Source organism: Amborella trichopoda, chromosome 3, assembly GCF_054954075.1.
Source record: "Amborella trichopoda isolate Santa Cruz 75 chromosome 3, AtrichopodaSantaCruz75HAP2 v2.0, whole genome shotgun sequence".
Classification (NCBI taxonomy): domain Eukaryota; kingdom Viridiplantae; phylum Streptophyta; class Magnoliopsida; order Amborellales; family Amborellaceae; genus Amborella; species Amborella trichopoda.
In genome coordinates, this window is record NC_142338.1 from 47334042 (window position 1) to 47353013 (window position 18972).

Consider the following 18972-nt stretch of genomic DNA (forward strand, 5'->3'; position numbering starts at 1 on the left):
TTCTCATTTCTTTTCTTGGGTTCTAATCACCAGACAGCAGTTGGTTTTATCCAGTTTATAGCGACAAGAAATAAATGAAAGCTATGTTGCTGATGAAAAGATTGACAAGTACGAATAATTCATCTTTGATTCAATTTTCACGGAAATTTCTCAAACGACTCGAGGGATTAACTACTTAATATCGGACTATTTTGATTAAATTTTAAAAATCTTATCCAAGGACACCATTAGAAATTTTAGCGGGGGTACTAATCAATTTCAATCAAATAACATTTGAGACCAATGAAAGAGCCCAGGGTGCGAAATCCGAATGTTGGGTCTTCTGGTCTTTTGGGGAAGAAGCCAACGAGCAAATGTGTTTGAGGTGGGCTCAGTTGCTTGCTTCAGTGGTTCGAAGAGGTTTGCAAGCGAGGAGATGGAATTCAAATCGAGGGGTTATTCTAGCTTTTGGAGAATGTATACTATGCTCGTCTGGGAGCACAGTATACATCTACTCCAACATCGAATGATTTTTTCAATCTGGCTTTTGTCGAAAGAATAATATGCTCCCCCTGGAGCAGTGTACATTTACTCCCTCGGTCAGAACATCTACTTAAGATGGTGTACTGTGATTACATAAAACTCAAGTTGTACATCTTTACTTTGTCCACTTAATTCTAATTCTATGTGTGACATTTTCTTCAACTCCCCATTTTTTTGGATTATCGATCTAAAATATAGAGAGGAAACACTTTTGGTATTTCTTGACTGTCAATATTAATTACTTCCTTGTCTCTTATCCTATTATTACAAAACTTCAAATCACTAGATAATTGTTTTCAAGGAAACAAATTTTGAATTTTGAGCATTCGAACACTTAAATCTTACCCTCCAAAAATTGGATGGTCTCTTTTCACTCTTGAGACATTATTTTTCTAATCATAGAGGGTGCAATTTGGATTTTTTTGTTGTTGAAGTTAACCCATAGGTTGAAGAGGTCATAACCATAAAATTTGTGATCCTAAAATCACTCTTAATTGGGTTTTATCCGAGGGGTAAATACTAAATAGACAATATACTCCCGCACAAGTATAAAATCTTTTGGCTAAGAGGAATTAAGATGACTGAGTAGCGGGCATTTGGGATTACTGATCAACATTTCAATTTTAGTAAGGAAATGTTCGAATAAGGCTGCAGTGCAACTTTAATAAGTAGTTCGGCAGCCTTCCTCACCATCAATTAATTTGAAAGTGAGGATTTTTGGAAGGGGAACCCCCGACTTCTCTCTACCGAAAGAATTGGAAAGAGATTCTGGGCCTCTGCTTCATGTGAAATGGGCGGGCTTTTTAAACACCATTGCATTTTGATTCTCGACCCTCCGAAAAAGAAGGAAATTATAGAACTTTCCGGTGATCTGAAAAAGATCTAGTTGTCAGCGGGATGGGAAAGAAGAGGCGGAAATTGAAATTTTTTTTATCCCTTCTCATCACCTTCCACTGTGTAAGTTAGTTCCTGCAGCCGACCGGCTCATCCTTGCGTTACTAGGAAACCTCACTGAAAAGTAATTTTCCAGTCATCAAATTACTGATAAGAAAACCACCTTGCTGGTTTAAAAACTCCTTCTCACGTATTCAAAACCACTTTTTCAGAATCCAAAACTACTTATCTAGTGGTTCAGTTCTCAAATTGTTGCCATGTTGGGGTTTTCATGGGGAAATTGCTTTGTACTTTGCTGTCAAATCATTACATCAGAATCCAAAACTACTTATCTGGTGGTTCAGTTCCCAAATTGTTGCCATGTTGGGGTTTTCATGGGGACTTGCTTTGTACTTTACTGTCAAATCATTACATTGAAATTCGGGGAACACAAAACATTGAACATTTGTCGTTTCTTCTGTACTTGAAAATTTTGATACCCTCTTCTTTTTCAATGGAAAAACCACCTTATACTTTGAGAGCCAAAACCGCTTTCAAAAAATTTCGAAGATTTAATGGATAATCAGGAGGGACTTTTTCCAAAAGATCATTTTTTAATGGATAATAAGGAGGGATTGTTTACAAAAGATCATTTGCCTTTTATATTAGGAGGTCATAATCATTCTTGTCTCTTATCTACAAAAGACCATTTGCTTTTTATACAAAAAGATCATAATCATTCTTGTCTCTTAAATTTCAAAATGAGCGGTCGTAAAAATATCATTGATTAGACACAAAGTTCTAAAAAAAAAGTTTTTTGAACTTCGTGACTCACGTAAGCCATCCATTTTGCCATCTAATGAGTAAAAATAGTTGTAAATTCCATGTAAAAAAAGCAAATGGCCTCTTTATAGACATTCCCTAATCGAAAAGCTGCAACCGTTTTATAACAAGTTGTGCTGCAGCCTTATAGAAACCACGGAAAGTAATTGACGAGGCAGCAGCCTCTAATTTCACTTTTATTTTTTCTCCATATTTTAGATGCTCCATAACTCGAAATCTGTCATTTTCGTCCTTCTAATTGATCTTAGATCAAGCAGATCTGTTATTATTTTAAAGACTTCATATGCATATGTAGGGCAGAAATAAATTTAGAACGGTTTAAAATAGGGTTCATATCCGATTTTTGAAGCGGAAATCAAGTGGGGAAAAAAAACAATCAAACTCCAGTATTTGCACCTCCTTTTCTCCCAATCTATCATTAAAATGAAAGGAAAGACTAGCCGGGGACACACACTCACTCTGTCATCAAGAAGGTTGACATAACCATCATGTGGTGAACCCTCTTTCATAATTCTATCAAACAAAAATCACATACACTCTCTCTCTCTCTCTCAGTTGTAGCCTCTTAATTCTATTCACCCAAAAAAAAAAGTTCCATAATTCAATAATAAAAAAGCCAAGACATCAATCATGTGATAATTCCAACAGAAACTTGCCATCCAAGACAAACAAATAAATGTCAAATTTCAAGTCCACAGCATAGGATTTGAAAGCAAACACTTTTTTCTTTCAATATTTTTATTAACACTTACTACAAATTAAAGAGATCCTAAACAGTAAAAGAAAAAAAGGTTTCTTGGAAAGTACAAATAAAATAGTATGATTCCACATACATTTGATAGACTTCACCATGAATCAGTGATGGTGATGCTGCACATAGCGTAGGCCGCAATACTTGCACACAGCCGGTTCTTTTAGGTCGAGACATATGAATTCGATAGGATGCCCCAAAGCCGGGTCGTTATCTGTCAAATGAAGCAAAACATTAAAAAAAAAAAAGCAAAGCAAACAAAGAAGTGCATACTTTAGCTAGAAGGTTTGATATGTAGGAAATCTACATGACGAGACTGACAGAAACATTTTGGATGCACCCGTAATTTATTTTTTTCCTACTTAGATAAAAGGCGGTATTTGAGCTAAAGTTGGATATCAGCCAGAATACAAGCAGAAAACATTCCCCTAGCCACAAAGAAAACCATATAATCTCGTCAAGCCAGAATAGAAGCAGAAAACATTCCCCTAACTACAAAGAAAATCATATAATCTGGTCAATGTATGCTCTAATACATGATTCGTGCAAGAATTGGCTGAATATGTGCCATTATGAATACTGACCAATTTACAGCCAAAAATTTGTACATGTTCAGAGATCAGGTCCAAAGATTTGAAAAATTACCTCCTTCACAAGCAACAATTCGTCCGTTGACCTTGATGGGAGGGACTTCATTGATCAACTCCATTGGAGATTTCTTGGTAGTGTCCTGCACCACAAAAAAAAAGGGAAGAACAGACCTATGAAGAAGAAAGCTCCCAACTAAAGCAAATTCAGAAAAGATATTGCTTCAAAGTTCAAAGAGATCAAGCATTTCAATAATTCGAAAAAAGCCCCTTGAATGGTTTACATATCCAGGGTAAACTGAAATATAAAACCCAACATTTGTACAGTTTATATTGGGAAGTGATTTTACTTGTTTTTGTAATTGTTAACATAACTTCAAAGATTAAAAAATTGAGATTTACAAAAATAAATCCTGCACAAATTTGGGTGTGACATCTCTAAGAATAAAAAAATGTCACTTGTAAGGTTGTCTTGTGAACGCCTTACACCAGGGAGTCTACAATCTCATTTGAATCCCTCCCTGAGTGAGACAGAGAGCTTGATGTTTTCTATCAAAAGGAAAATCTCGACAAATCATGTAAGCTCCATGACCATTCCTCCTTCTTCGATGACCATGTTATAATATCTGTATAATGGAGTTCGACAATAAGCTCCTTCCACCTCGAGTCAATACGCCTTAGCCCTATCAACAAGGCCCTTGCCTCCGCCTCATTAACCTCCCCATGGCAGCGACCCCAGAAACGACAAGTATATTTTGCCCTGACGATCAGGAAGGACTCCCAATCCCTGCAGGTCCAGGGTTGCCCTGAAGAAGCTGTCAAATTCAGCTTCACAATACCCATAGGTTGGGGGGGGGGGTGTACCACAGTCCAAACCTGTTTTCTTGGGCAGACTTCACATGCCAATGGCCTCACACTGATTTTGAAAATCACATGAAAAGTGTATCCCTGGGATTCCTTCTGTGTCCTAGCCCATACAATCAGTGTAACCATCACCTTGCCCTGTAGCCACCAAATGGGTTGGGACTTATTTTAAAACTCCTGCTATTCCATTCTATACATATCATCCATAACACAGCTAATAGCGCCATTCTCAACAGAGTGCAGTCTCCTTTTGGTAAAGGAATGGAGCACCATTGTGTAAGCAACGCCTCCAAGGGTTGAGGCATCACCCAGTTTATACCAAGTATACCTAACTCGCAAAGTAGGAACAAATCATTAACTGTCTTAGCACCAATTCTGCATATCAAGCACATAGCCAGTACGATCACGTTCCTATTGGTCAGGGGATGAAGAAAAACCGAGCAAAAACCTGAGTCTTTGGTGGACAACGAATCGCTCATACCCTTTGGATAATATGGTTGTCCTTTACTGCCCTGGTTATGGTATTGTAGAGAAATTTAACCGAGAACTTGCCACCACATTGAGAAGCCCACACCATCCCATCCATCCCTCTTAGCATGTAATAGAAGCCCTCCAGTTCTGCAATAGCTTCAACAAGGTCTGGATTTCTGCATCCTTTAGATCCCTTTGCAGTTTTGGAATCCATAGTGTGTTATGCTCAAAGCCCTCAAAACATATATGAAGGGTAACACCTTGGTTCACTGCCTGGCCAAACAAATCCTAGTATCTTTCCCTCAAATTACCATTTCCCAACCCATCTTTCTACTTCCATATGCAACTTAAGACCCTATGTTTGGAATGACTAGTTGACAAGACCTATTTATAGCATTTATAGGCCCTGTGCTCTTCTCCTTTATTGTGCACTTCTTAACCGTCCATCCCAAATCATCCTTTCACAAGGTTTGAAAACTCGGCTCAGTCAACTTGGACTTGGCCGAGTTACTCAGCCTTGGCTAGGAGCCAATGTGATCTCCCATTACTTATTACGTTCATCGGACATGTAAGATAAACTTATCTTTATGTGTCACTTTGGTCTATCCAGATCACGATACACATAAATCTAGCATTTATCCAAGGATTAGGATCTATGAAGTGACAAACATAGGTCAACCTTATCCTTTCCAAGACTTAATCTGAATTCCAATGAATTTAGAACTGTAAAGAGTTCAGGATTTTGTCCTCAAAAGAGTACTCTTTTGAAAGTGGTTAACCATTAAACCCCAACTAGGACATATCTAAATTAGTCAAATTGAAGCTTGACTGCGATCTAGTGACTTAAGCAAGCAGAGGACTGGCGTTAACATGGTTGAACCCCTTATCGGACATCAAATTGGATGAAATTTGAACAATAGGTATATGATCTGATCGATTGTGTAAGGCCTGCAATAGCAACGGGAACCGGCGAAAGTCTACAAAAAAGATATCATACATGATGGAGTTGCGAATATTTCTGGATAGTTATCCTACCTGAACTTATTTCTTTCTGGTTAAAGTTTCTCTTTCTAGTTGCTCTGGAACAATTGAGAGATTCTCTGGAAAAATACGGGGCTCTGATTTTGGTGGTGATAATTATTCATCTGCTTCTCATGCTCCGTGAATAGCTGGGACATTGAGAAATATCCAGAAAGGCATTTTGGGAATCAGGGCAGTGGATTGTTATGCCCAAAACCCCATCAGATGTTCCGCTACTGTCCATCAAAATTTGAGCTTGAAATAAAATGATTAGGTTAGGTTCTCAATTGACTGCAGTCTGGTAAGGTAGACCATCCATAGATACATAGACTGTGGTCCCAGTGTCTCAAACATGTATAGATAGCAGTGACTCTCACTTCAGCCCCTTATTGTGGATACCAAATTGGGTCAAATTTGAACGATAGGCTCACTAACAACCTTTGACTTTATAGGTCAAAAAGAGCACCAGAAAAGCAAGGGTATAAAGTTGCCTGTTGTTTTGGACTGCAGAGCCATATTAAAGACCAACAGCATTTGGATTCTAATTGAAGTCTAACTTACTCAAAACCATCCAAACATAGAGATGTGAGAGTTTATTCGTTTTTCCAAAGTGACCGATGAAATGATCGGTAATCGAATTCATTGGTTCAAATGGGATTTGGGACAGTGAGTTGCTCTCCAGTGAGAGTTGATTGCAATAAGTACCTAATGAATTCGCATCCTTGATGCAACTTAATAAGTCTTAACATACTTATGAGCAGTTATAATTATATCCACCACAAAATAAGTAAAATCTTCCCCAACAAAAAGTGAGAAGGGACAGACAGGGATATAGAATTTTCAAAATAGGACATTCCCAGAAATGAGGATAAACTATTACTGGAAGAACATAACTGTTTGACTTAAGTCCATTATATGGTCTATGCATTCAAAGTTAACATATTTTTGTTTAATGTATAGAGGAATGACCACAAAGTTCAGAAGTAAAATTTATTTGCATGATTGATACCAATTCTCTTAGTTTCCTTCAATGAACTATTATTTTTTTCAAATTTTGGATCAGTCAAAAGACTCAGATGTCTTCTTTCCCAAAAATGAAAAAAAAAAAAGAGTTTAGTATGAGATTCACCTACCACAAAGAAGTATGTAATTATAAGAATACTTATCAAAAAAATACATCCAGAACATGCTTAAAACTTTGATCAAAAAGCTATACTGAAATAGATCTTAATCATAATGTTTCACCAAAAATCTGAACTCGCTATACAGAAATAGATCTTAATCATAATGTTTCACCAAAAATCTGAATTCCCTATAACGCACAAATGAAAATATTCAAATGAACCAAAATTTTAATATAAACGATTCAATAATCATAGCATTTACATTGTCTAGTCAATATATAATCACCAGCAAAAAAAAAGCAAGACCGATTTAGATAATTGAATCCAATTACTATATATAAACAGGGAAGAAAATTCCACCGCATAAAGAAACAAAGAATATTGTATAAATTACAGGAGAAGTTAAGAAAAAAGAATCATCAACATCAGAAACCCCAAATTCATGGAGATGTGGACTAAATAGATTAAAACCTGCATCCATTTCGCAGTGTGGGCGCTGACAAGAGAGGAAAGGTTTCGGGTACTGATGGCGCTGTTGCTTCTGTGAACATTTGATAGCAAAGAAAACCCTAATTTCCTAACCGAAGCCATTGCTCTCTCCTCGCTGTTTCTCAATCCTCCTGTTCTTTCTTTTTGTTTTGCAGTGTTTCTCAATAGCGAGCAATGGTATCCCCGCGATCATTTTTAAACAAAAAGACGAAAATACGCCTCAACTCCCGGAAATAGACGGTACTATAGATTCCAGTTTGTACAAAGTTTATATAAGGATGCACTTCAAAATTCCATCGGAAAAGATTTTAAATCAATATATTATCTACATCGTCTACTTTCAAGATTTTTTTATGTTTATAGATTTATTTGATTTTAACTATTTTTAATTTTAAAATTTTATAATTAGATATAAAAATAAATTTCAGGTAATCTTTAGAACATTTTATATCAAAATTATATACCATGATAAATTTGAAAGTGCACCTTACATCTATAGCTACGGATGCATCTTTATGCCAACTGCACCCTTTCAGTTTTATTGCTCGCAATATCTTAAAGAGGAAAATGGTAGATACCCAAATTATGCTTTCAAGACATCCTATCACCTAAAATTTTTTGTATTTCATTCTAAACTCTATGCTATTTTTTCTTATATTTGCTTCTCAAATTAAAATTCTTATATTTACACCTCAAATTAGAGTGTCAAATGGGAGTTAGAACAAATATGCCCTCACTTTCTCTTTTTTTCTCTATTTTAGAGTCACGTCACTCTCTCACTACAAACATGCTGATTATATTGATGCCTAGTATAACATACTGACACTCAAAAACCCATATAATTCTCACACTTGGTTCTTACAGTTTAAAATACCTGTAAACACTCCATTTCCAAACTGGTTTCGTAACTTGTTTGCAACATGGGGATCTTTAACCCAAATACTACCTGAACCTCTGCAATTCTCTCAAAACCGTTTTATTGAATTCAATGGGAGTGATCCCAATATAGATTACCACCTATATTTTATTGCTATGTATCAGATACCATGGATCGTCAAATGGAATTTTGTGATAACCCCAAATAATACGAATAATTTTGAATATATGACATGTTTAGGCAAACAAATTGCCATAAAATGGTGGGACGTCTTTGTCTACCATAATATTGAACCAGACAATATACAGCTCAAACAAATCCCTTTAGCATATGGCTCACATTTATACTCCAACCCAAATAGTTTGGCAGAATATTACCATGATGAAAAAGCAAAATCCCAAGCCATCAAGAAAGAATTAGAAAAACAATTAATAAAAATATTTGAAGAAGAGGTAGAAAATGTCCAAATTCATGATGCATCCGGCACACCCAGCAACCCCGAAATAGAAGTGCCACCTGACACACCAAACCCATCAGGACATGGAATGTCCCAAAAACATACATTGTATTAACGTACCATATTCCAGATTTATATATCAAAGATTCTCCTTCATACCTTGCAAAAGTATTTCAAAAAAGCACATGTGATGTGATGTGACAAAAAGCAGATGTGACAAAAAGAAGATGTGACAGAAAGCAAGGTAGATGTGACTAAAGCAAGGCAGACATGACTAAAGCAAAACAAAAATGACTAAAGCAAAGCAGACGTGACTAAAGTAAAGTAAAAATGATTGATACGACAGCCACTACCTGATGCGACAGCCACCACCTGTGCCCACTAAAGCTAAACGACAAATGCCGCCTGTAAAAGCCACCAACAAAGTCGTCCACCTGTCTCCAACTTTCCATCAAGCCGTCTTTTCTCAATAAAGAAAGATTCCTTCCCAAATAATCGAGACGGATCACTTGGCATCCATCCTGGCCCTTTTTCCTCTATAAATAGAGGGCACCACTCCATTTGAAGAAACAGGGAGAAAAAATCCTCAGAGCAATTCCTCAGAGCAATTCCCCTATCTCTTGATCAACTTCTTCCTCTTTCCTCTCTTATTTGTAAAAATCTCTCTCTATGTGTGATTGTAACCACTCTTTATTGCCAAGCCACTGTCCACCAGAGTGGAAAGATTTCTGCAGTTATTGTTTGTGCATACTGTAAGTACTCTCTCTTTGCTTCAGTCTGTAACAGTTGTTTGTAACAGTTTGTTAGTTTTGTTTAAGCTTGCTTCACTCTGTAACAGTTGTTTGTAACAGTTTGTTAGTTTTGTTTAAGCTTGATTCAGTTTGTAACAGTCTGTTAAAGTTGTTTGTAATATTTTGCTTAGAAACATTTATAAGTTTGTGAAATACAATTTACAGTTGTTATGATAATTCGTGTAGTATGTAGCTTAAAAATATATCAAACTACTTATAATATGTGGCTTACTATTGATATTACTCCAGTATCCCTTATAAGCATTTTAATGTTAAGTCTCTATTTCGGTTACTTAAGGTTGACAGTTTAATATAGTAAGTAGTTATAGTAAGTAGGTAAAAACTAATGTCTCAAGATTGAATAAAGACCATCCAAGTTTTAGATGGTTATATATGTGTTTGAAAATTCAAATTTCAAAGGAAAAAGTTTATATAGAACCGAGGCTCTAAACAATCAAATTAGAGCCTATCTAAAAAGTTTCACTAAAAGAGGTTGTTTAATGCACAAATATCTCTAAATTGATCATCTCGATTGATATTAAGATGAATGGACGTAAGAAAAAAAAATGTATTTCAAGTTTTAGAAATAGTATATTTTGTAATGCATTTTTGTACTGTCAATTTTCAAGACTTCTAAGTTTTTATGGACATATCTATCTACACTATTTTTGAAGCTTTAAACTTTATAATAAAGATGAAATTATATTTTAAAGCTATCGTAAATATTTTCAGTATAGAAACCACATTTCTCAATACTATTTGGAGGTATGCTCTAATTTGATTGTTTATAGCCTAAGTTCTATACAAACGGCACCCAATTTCAAAACTTTTCTTTTAAGAATAATCATTTAATAATTCTTAAGTAGCTCCCAAAATTTCATATTACAAAATAGAAGGCTTTGCAGCGCGAGCAAAGCAATCTAGAGTACTTTGCAACATAAAAGCGAAAGTTAAAAAAACGAAAAAAACCCAAGGGGGACTTTTGGCTGAGGGCATAGAAGTAAACCATACTATACTCCCGAGGGAGTATAGCGTACACACTCATCATAGATATTTATTTTCTCGTCGTAAAATCTCAATAATTTTAAATTCGTGGTAGTTGTTGTCACTAAACACGAGAGCAAAATTTACTCCCATTAGCAAGTGACTTTTATAGGAGGCTTGGTATGTCTAAAATGTAAATTTTACATTTATTTCCATTAGCATATGATTTCTATTATGTTATTTGTCTAAATTATATGTTTTCGTTCATTGCTGAAATCGTTCTAGTGCGATGTTTGGTTAGTTGTGACTATGTCTCCAAGCCTAACCACCAAATATTAATCTCTAATCGACGAAAACTTTTAAATGGTTAATAATAAGGTACTTTTTATGTTCTTTCAACCTTAAATCATTGAAAGAGTATAATATGAATATTAAATTTTTTCATGCTATTGCAAATGATAAAAGAAGACTTAATGATGTTCCTGGTATTAGTTCAGAGGGGGTGGGAGAGGAGGATAAGGAGGAATGGGAAATTAAATTCATTAAACACTTTAAAAAAGCGTTTTCCTCGAAATTGCCTTTCCGGGGTAATTTCAAGGAGTTCCATTTAAAATGTTACCACATGAAGTGTCCTTGGCTTGGAAAGAAATCCTTGGCTTGGAAAGAAAAGTGAAGGTTGAAGAATTAAGAAGGGTTGTATTTGCATTCCTAGGGCCAGATGGACACCCTTTAGCCTTTTTTTCACAATTTTGAATTTTGAGCATTCAAACACTTAGATCTTATCCTCCAAAAATTGGATGGTCTCTATTCACTCTTGGGATATTATTTTTTTCAGAGACAAATTATTCATAAACTATATTTTTTCTTAAATAAATTATTGATACATTATATTCTAGAAAAGTTTATATCAGGTGCCAACCTTATACTGTAGAAGGTGAACCTTAAAAATTCACCCAAAGAAGTTGTTCCGGTGTCAAAAAACCCTACAATGGATCTCTTCCTTGAGATATATGCATATTGAAGAAAAATGATTTCAAGTCATAAAAATAGTGCATTTTGTAGACCGTCCATTTTCAAAAAATTTAAGCACTTGTAGATTTGCTTGATCTACAACGTTTTTGGAACTTAAAATTTTATAATTAGTTGTGAAACAGATTTTTAGGCCATCATAAGGGCTTTCGAAACCTACACTCCATCTTTAAGCAAGATATAGAGGTCCATCGTACGTTGATTGCTTAAGGTTGACAACCGTATGTAAACCACACCCTTATTTAATTCAGGATGAAAAAATGCAATTATTTATGTAAAGTATCCAAAGTGACCATTTACTTTTAATATGAGTTCACAATCACTCTTGTGCATTATGTTTCAAATCGGGTGGTTGTGAGTGTCATTGACTAGACTTAAAGTTAAAAAAGAAAATTGAACTTTATGATACCCCCCACGTCATTTAATTTGACATCTAATGGCTAGTAGCAATATGTTTATGCTCGAAAATGTGGGCAAGAAACTTAGTCAACTTGTCAAAATAGTTGATAGAGAAAATATCATGTCAAATTACGTTTTGGGCGAGAATCAAGCCACAAGATCTTATCCCGCTAGGACCGCCGGCAAAGTCGGCATCCTACATAGCTTAGCCTTGGAGTTCAAGAGGGGTTTTGAAATATTTAGTGAAGAGAGGGGATTTAACAAAGAGTTTCAAAGAAAAATGAATCTAAAGAAAAGTGTAACAATCCTAAACTTTTGAAAAAAAAAAAGAGAAGAAAATAAACTTTTAATACGTGATGATTCGTTTGAACATGGTGATCCTTAGGGACCATCTCTACTTTTCAAAGCTTTTCGTTTAAAAGCTTTGTTGCTTCTTTACGAAAAGCTTCTTTACGCTTGACGTGGGCTTTAGTCGTTTAAAGCGTAACCTAACGCTCACACCTGTAACGTAATAAAAAAATAAAATAATATATTAGTAGAATTTAAATTTAGAGAGATGAGGACTCCTACCTTAGAAAACTTATGAGATTTTTCTCTCTGGTCGAAACACAGTGAACTCCTCTCTCTAGCCGAATTTTTATCGGAAGCTCCTTCTCAAATAATTGTGGGTAAGTGACATCGTCTTTCTGAAAAATAGTCTATTTTTAATAAATAGTAATATTTCCGTCTAGGATCTTTATTTTATCAGTTTTGTGTGTAAGTGACCTCATTGTCTCGAAAAATAATTCATTCTTTTTAAAAAATAAAATCAAATAATTATTTCTGCTTATTATCATGAATTTTAGGCGCGATAAATTTTATGCTCACGTGACCTCATTATCTTGAAAAATAATCTTTTTAATAAAAATTGTGATATTTTATCTATGTTAGAAATTTTGAATGCTGTAAATTAGAAAAATAAATTTATTTATTTTTCTTGTCTATTGTTAGAAATAAATGTGATATTTCTGCTTTTAGTAAAATTGTGATATTTTTTTCTACTGTTTTGAATATTTAGACATTGTAAAATTCATGTGCAAATGACTGCCTTATTATTTAAAAATTGACATTTTTGCAATTGATTATAGTATTGTTGTGAAATGTTTATTTGTGAATTGATATTCCATAAATTGTGATAATTCCGTATTCTTGAATTTTTATAAGAGTTTTTTTTTATTACATATTAAATTGGCAATTATGCTAGAATGCCTTTACAAACTGTTACCTTTCTAAATTTGAGCCCAAGATATTTGATTGGTTATTTTTGAAATGTTATATAGAGTGATTGTTATTAATGGTTTAAGTGAAATTCATATTAATGATTTTAGTGATATGTTGAGTACATGATATTGCTGCTTTCGAATGTTTAAAGAGGTTTAAAGAAATAATTTAAGTATGCAAGTGGACTCATCCGGTTCGCCGGTGAGGTATAAGTAGACCTATCTAGGACGCCGGTAGGGATTAAGTGGACTCATCCGGTACGCCGGTGAGGTATAAGTGGACCTGCAGGGATTAAGTGGACCTATCTGGGACACCGATAGGGATTAAGTGGACCCATCAGGACGCTGATGGGGTATATAGGTGACCTACTTGGGACGCCAGTAGGGTATTTTGTGAAATCCTTTGAATTATGTACTGCCGTTAAAAGTGTTATAAGCATTTCAATTACTCGGATTATACTTAGTTATGCATTTATTGAAAGTGAAACTGTTGATGCATTTCTGTTAATATATCTCCTTTTTGAAAATATTGATATCTTTCAATCATGATTATTTTTAGGATTATGATGATCACTTACTGAGTAGCCAAACTCATCAAACTATGGTAAACATTTTTTCAGGATAACTACGGATTCATTTTGAGTGCTAGTCAAGATAAACCTTGGAAGATACTGTTGTTGTACTAGCTTTCTTTATTTACTTTGTAAGACCTCGCCACTGTAAATTTGTCCTATCAATAGATGTATATATGTTTTGTCCGTCACATCTCAAGAATAACAGTACTGTAAATTCTTGGGGTGTGACAAAAAGCAATAAATGAAGCTAAGGAAAACTGATACATGAAAATATTGAAACTAAATAGGACTTATAAATTCCATTAATGAAATCAAACTAACGGGAAAAATGATACCTTAGAACTGGGCCCTAGGCTCGGCACCTAAAGTTGGTGCTAGTTCAGAGTAGATTGTTGCACAATCAATCCTAATCCTTTGGGGTTTGCCGGGAAAATGAATATAGGTGGAAGAGGATCCGGAAAGTCAAATTATCTGATCCTCTTTTATATTAGAGTGTGGTTTTGAGGGTATGAGAGTTTGGGCTTAAGGTTCAGTTTCGGATTGGATAGGGTTAGGGCTCGGTCCAGGCTCGGTCTGACAGAGCTTTCGCACCTTTTGTAAAAATTCTTGGCCTTGGACTCATAGGGGGAATCCTCTATTTATAGACAAAATAGTTTTAGAATCATCGTTTTTAGTGCAATCTGGGCCCTTGAAATCTCGTCGCCATTTGAACTGCCTTTGACGCCACTGGCAATGGCGCCGGACCAGCATAAATTAGCATTAACTACTGTTAACAAAATTAAATACTCCAAAATCATGTGACTCTAACCAAGGTACAACTTTGTGGGGGAGTTCCAAAGGCCCAATGCCATTGGCACCATTTGGAGTGGCTTTCTGACAAAAATTTATTTTGCCATGTATCGCCTTCTGGGCATTTTTCTGTACCATTGGTTGACGAATCAAAATTCATCGCTATTCTGACTGTCTTTGGCGCCATTCCAAGTGTTGTTGGTATCAACCGAGTGTTAGTGTGTCATCATACGACCGACAGCTGATGGATATCCCATTCAATCTGAGGGTGACACGCTTGCATGTTACTCCTTCCGACATGTGTTAATCCATAGTGACTCGTGACACAGGTCCGTACATCCAAGTTGTTTTCAATTTTGACTATCAGAGGTGGCGTTGGGCCTTTTTCCTTCTCTCTCATGTCGTCGTGTCTACTTGAGTGTCGGGCAGTTTGTTGCTAATGGTGCCGAGCCTTTTCCTTCTCTTGCATGTCATCGTGTCTAACTAGTGTGTCAGGCATTTTGGGTCGGCACTGGGAGTGGTGCCGACACCAGTGGTAGTGGCGTTGGAACCTTCTACTTTCGAATTCCCTCCAGTTCAGTAGTCTTGGGTTCTGGTCTACCTTACTTCCTCCTTAGAGGCATTCTTTCAGTGTTTCAAGCTATGCCGAATGATTTGGGTTCATGGGGGCCAGTTTACAATTGTGGCAGGATAGGTGTGAGTGGTTCGAATTTCGAGATAACTTGCCCAGGGTATTGTGGTCTTCCATTGCTTCCTTGATTAGGATCTGGGTGTCTGCACTATACTTTCCTCTTTGTAACTGTAAAAAGAAAGTGTATATTGTCTACCAAATATTATACTGACCTTTTCCATATATACTGATTACAATATACACGTTACATATTAACCTGATAGACAATATACATTTTCTTTTCACAAAATACATGGTCTAAATAATTTGTTACAATATGTTTTTTTTTTAGAGCTTGAAATCCTTCTTCATTTTTTTTTTTACAAGTATTAGAGTATATTTGACTGCACATAAATATTCAAATATATCAAAATTTTGGGTAATTAAAAAAAGTTACACTACTAAAACAAGAAAATCACGTTTGATAATGCAAACTTGTGTCCCACACTATCTTGAGGCCCAAAATTATGATCACGGAGAATCCAAGTGAGACTTGAATTTTTTGCCATCATGCAAATCATATCATGCTTCGTAAAATGAATTCTATGGGCCTTAGTTTCATGACCTCCGATTTTTCTGTCTCATTAGGACCCTCTCTCTCTCTCTGCTTATCCTTCTGTCCCTCTACCATCTTATTCTTCATCTTGTTAATGCACTATTTTTCAGAAGCGGTGATAAAGAAGTGCATACCAGTTCAGCCATGCTATGGTTCCATGTCTTCACTACCCTGGTAACCCTTGAAAACGTAACATTGGCTAGATACAGATTTCTCAAAATTTGAATGTTTAAATTTTGTTATGTAAAAAAACATATTTTTAATGTCTAAGCCGAGATGATTGATGTAAAGTTCTTCTAATACTTAAATTGTAATTTTCGATGAGTTATGAGGTGATGTTTACTTATTTTTTATAGGACTGTAGTCCTATTAAATCATTTTCCCTTAGAGAAAGAATTTGAAAGTAAGATGGTCAATATAAAAGAATATGGTAATGTTGGAAGTGTTTTCCTTCAGCAATTCCCTTCTCTATTAGGTATCATGAGAATGCCTATGTGATATATGCTCCATTAGAAAGTTCTGATGGGTTTGAATGGCTCATATTATATTTATTGAACCAAAGGATTGGGCGATGACACCTCATGTGAAGAAGGAGGTTCATCATCATTATTATAGTCAGAGCTTTTTTTTCAACTAAATGGGATTGGCTACATGTGATGAGGAAGATTGTTGAATGAAAATCTTTTACTGATAAAAGGAATTCATCTAAAAACATGGAAGAAATTGATAAAAATTATAGCTTTGAGGCAGCGCCTCTCTGTGTTGTGCCGAATGGGTTTGAGAGTGAAAATGATGATTCTAATGAAACAATAATTGGAATGTATGAGGGTTGGGAATAGGAAAAGAAAGAATGAGGTGCCCATGTTGGTCAAAAAATGAGTGCCAAGATGTGATGTTTTTGCAAGAAACAAAAATCCCTAACCCTTGATTTCCATATATTAGGTCAGAATGGGATAGAAGACTTGTACATTTTTTTTTGTGAGAAAATTATATAAATATCTGTTATACTTTGCATTATTACGGATGTACCAAATAGTTTACGTTGTTATATGTATGTCTGTTTTTTATCTTTTATAACATAATTTTTTTAAAAAGATGACTTTACCCTTTTTTGGATGTTGAACAATCGAATTGAAAGGTTTTTCGGATGTTCAACCTCCGAAAATAGGCCGAAAGTTTAACATTCACATTCCTATTTTCGGGTGTTGAACATCCGAATTGAAGGGTTATGTCGATACATTGTATTCCTTGTGAAAATGGTTTTGGATGTTGGACGTCCAAAAATATCACATTTTCGGATGTTGGACATCCAAAAATGTCATATTTTCGGATGTTCATCATTCGAAAATGACTGTGAAATCCAGAGACTTTCTGAAAATTCAAAGTCAGACATTTTCGGATATCCAACATCCGAAACCATTTTCAGATGTTCAACATCCGAAAAACCCTTTAATTCGGATGTTCAACACCCGAAAATGGGAATGTGAACGTTGAACTTTCGGCCTATTTTCGAACATCCGAAAAACCCTCCAATTCTGTTATTCAACATCCGAAAAAAGGTAAAGTCATCTTTTTAAAAAAATTACGTTATAAAAGATAAAAAACAGACATACATGTAATACCAGAAACTATTTGGTGCATCCATAATAACGCAAAGTATAACGGATATGTATGTTAAGAATGGTTTGTAAGTCGTTGTTATGCCATGTATATGGCTCTGATGCTGCATCACGCAGGAATGAATTATGGTTTGAATTAACAAATATTTGTAATAAATTACTAGATCGATTCTTAATTAATTCGGCTTGGAATGAATTATTTCCATTGGTTATTTTCTGGACAATGCCGAAGTTGTCTTCTGACCATATGCTTTTATTGTTGGAAAGTGGGGTTAATCAGTCGGGAAGATCATATTTCAAATTTGATGATAAGGTGGTGAATGAATTATTTAAAGAGAATTTGAATGCCTTTGTGATAAGTCATTGAAGGGGATATTAATTGGCAAAAAATGTGCAATTCATAAAACTAAAAGTTAATGGCTTGGAAGAAGGTAATACTAATTTCAAAAAATGAATTGAGGACATATTGAAAATTTTTGAGTTGGTAGATGCCTTTGAAAGGAGTAGAATGTTAAATTAAGGATTGAGCTCAATAAAGAACTCCGTGAAACATTGAGGGCCGATGAGGTTTATTAGAGACAAAGATCCAGGGTGAAGGGGTGAAGTGGTTGAAAGAATGAGATTTGAATACTAAATCTTTTCAAGCCACAGCTAACACTAGGAGGATATTCAATAGCATTCACTGAAGATTCAATGTATTTGCTAAAAAAGACACAGAGGGGCTGGAAATGGCGATTGTTAAGCCTTATGGAAATGCAGTTTCTTCAATTTAAATCCCTAATGTTCACTTCAGTGAGATTCCTTTTAAAAAGTTGCCTGCTGGATGGAATTTATGGTTGGAAAGATCATTCTCTGAGACTGAGACCAAAGAGTCTATGTTTAGTCTATCTGGGGATAGAGCTCCGAGACCAGATGGGCTCCCGTTAGGATTTTTCCATCATTTCTCGGATATAGTAAGACCTAACATTATTGATACAATGGAAGAGTTCTTTCAAAGGGGTGATAAAAAAAGCCATTAATGCTACATTTATAGCAATAAAATCCTAAAAATTGGTGATTAAGAGGCTGAATCATATTAGACCCATTAGTTTACTAACTAGCTTATACAAGATCATTGTTTAATGTTAGGGCTAGAAGGTGCTGCCAATGTAATTGCAAGCCCCCAATAAGCATTCAGTAAAAGGAGGCTCAATAGCGCATAAGTTCTAAGAAAGCTGAAAATATTTATGGGTTCATATATAAAGTGGATTTGGAAAAGGACACGGTTTCTGTACGGCCAGCCCGCATTTTGTAGAAATGCGGGCTTGGAAATAAATATATTTTTTAAATATAATTTGATCCTAATTTTTAGAAAATATATAATCTTTGACATGAAGATCATGAACATCAATTTTTTTTTTTTGAAAACTACAAATAATAATTA

General features: G+C 35.2%; 1 protein-coding gene and 2 long non-coding RNA genes across 4 annotated transcripts; 1 reads left to right on the top strand and 2 right to left on the bottom strand.

Annotated features, from left to right (window-relative positions):
- Window positions 1–2877: 2877 nt before the first annotated feature.
- Window positions 2878–7713, bottom strand: LOC18443850 (NADH-ubiquinone oxidoreductase-like protein). The gene is made up of 3 exons (XM_006854031.4): window positions 7527–7713; window positions 3635–3719; window positions 2878–3203 (listed from the first exon to the last, which is right to left on the bottom strand). Exons 1-3 carry the CDS (start codon window positions 7644–7646, stop codon window positions 3094–3096), a joined length of 315 nt encoding a protein of 104 aa, XP_006854093.1. The 5' UTR covers window positions 7647–7713; the 3' UTR covers window positions 2878–3093.
- Window positions 7714–8020: 307 nt separating this feature from the next.
- Window positions 8021–14547, bottom strand: LOC148782916 (uncharacterized). Of its 2 annotated transcripts, none has more exons than XR_016051378.1 (3): window positions 14251–14547; window positions 9232–9606; window positions 8021–9037 (listed from the first exon to the last, which is right to left on the bottom strand). It is a non-coding gene; the product is annotated as an uncharacterized LOC148782916 (long non-coding RNA). The 2 variants fall into 2 exon arrangements; XR_016051377.1 differs by having other exon boundaries at window positions 9232–9283; window positions 14251–14546.
- Window positions 9440–16304, top strand: LOC148782917 (uncharacterized). The gene is made up of 2 exons (XR_016051376.1): window positions 9440–9630; window positions 16041–16304. It is a non-coding gene; the product is annotated as an uncharacterized LOC148782917 (long non-coding RNA).
- The last annotated feature ends 2668 nt before the right edge of the window (window positions 16305–18972 follow it).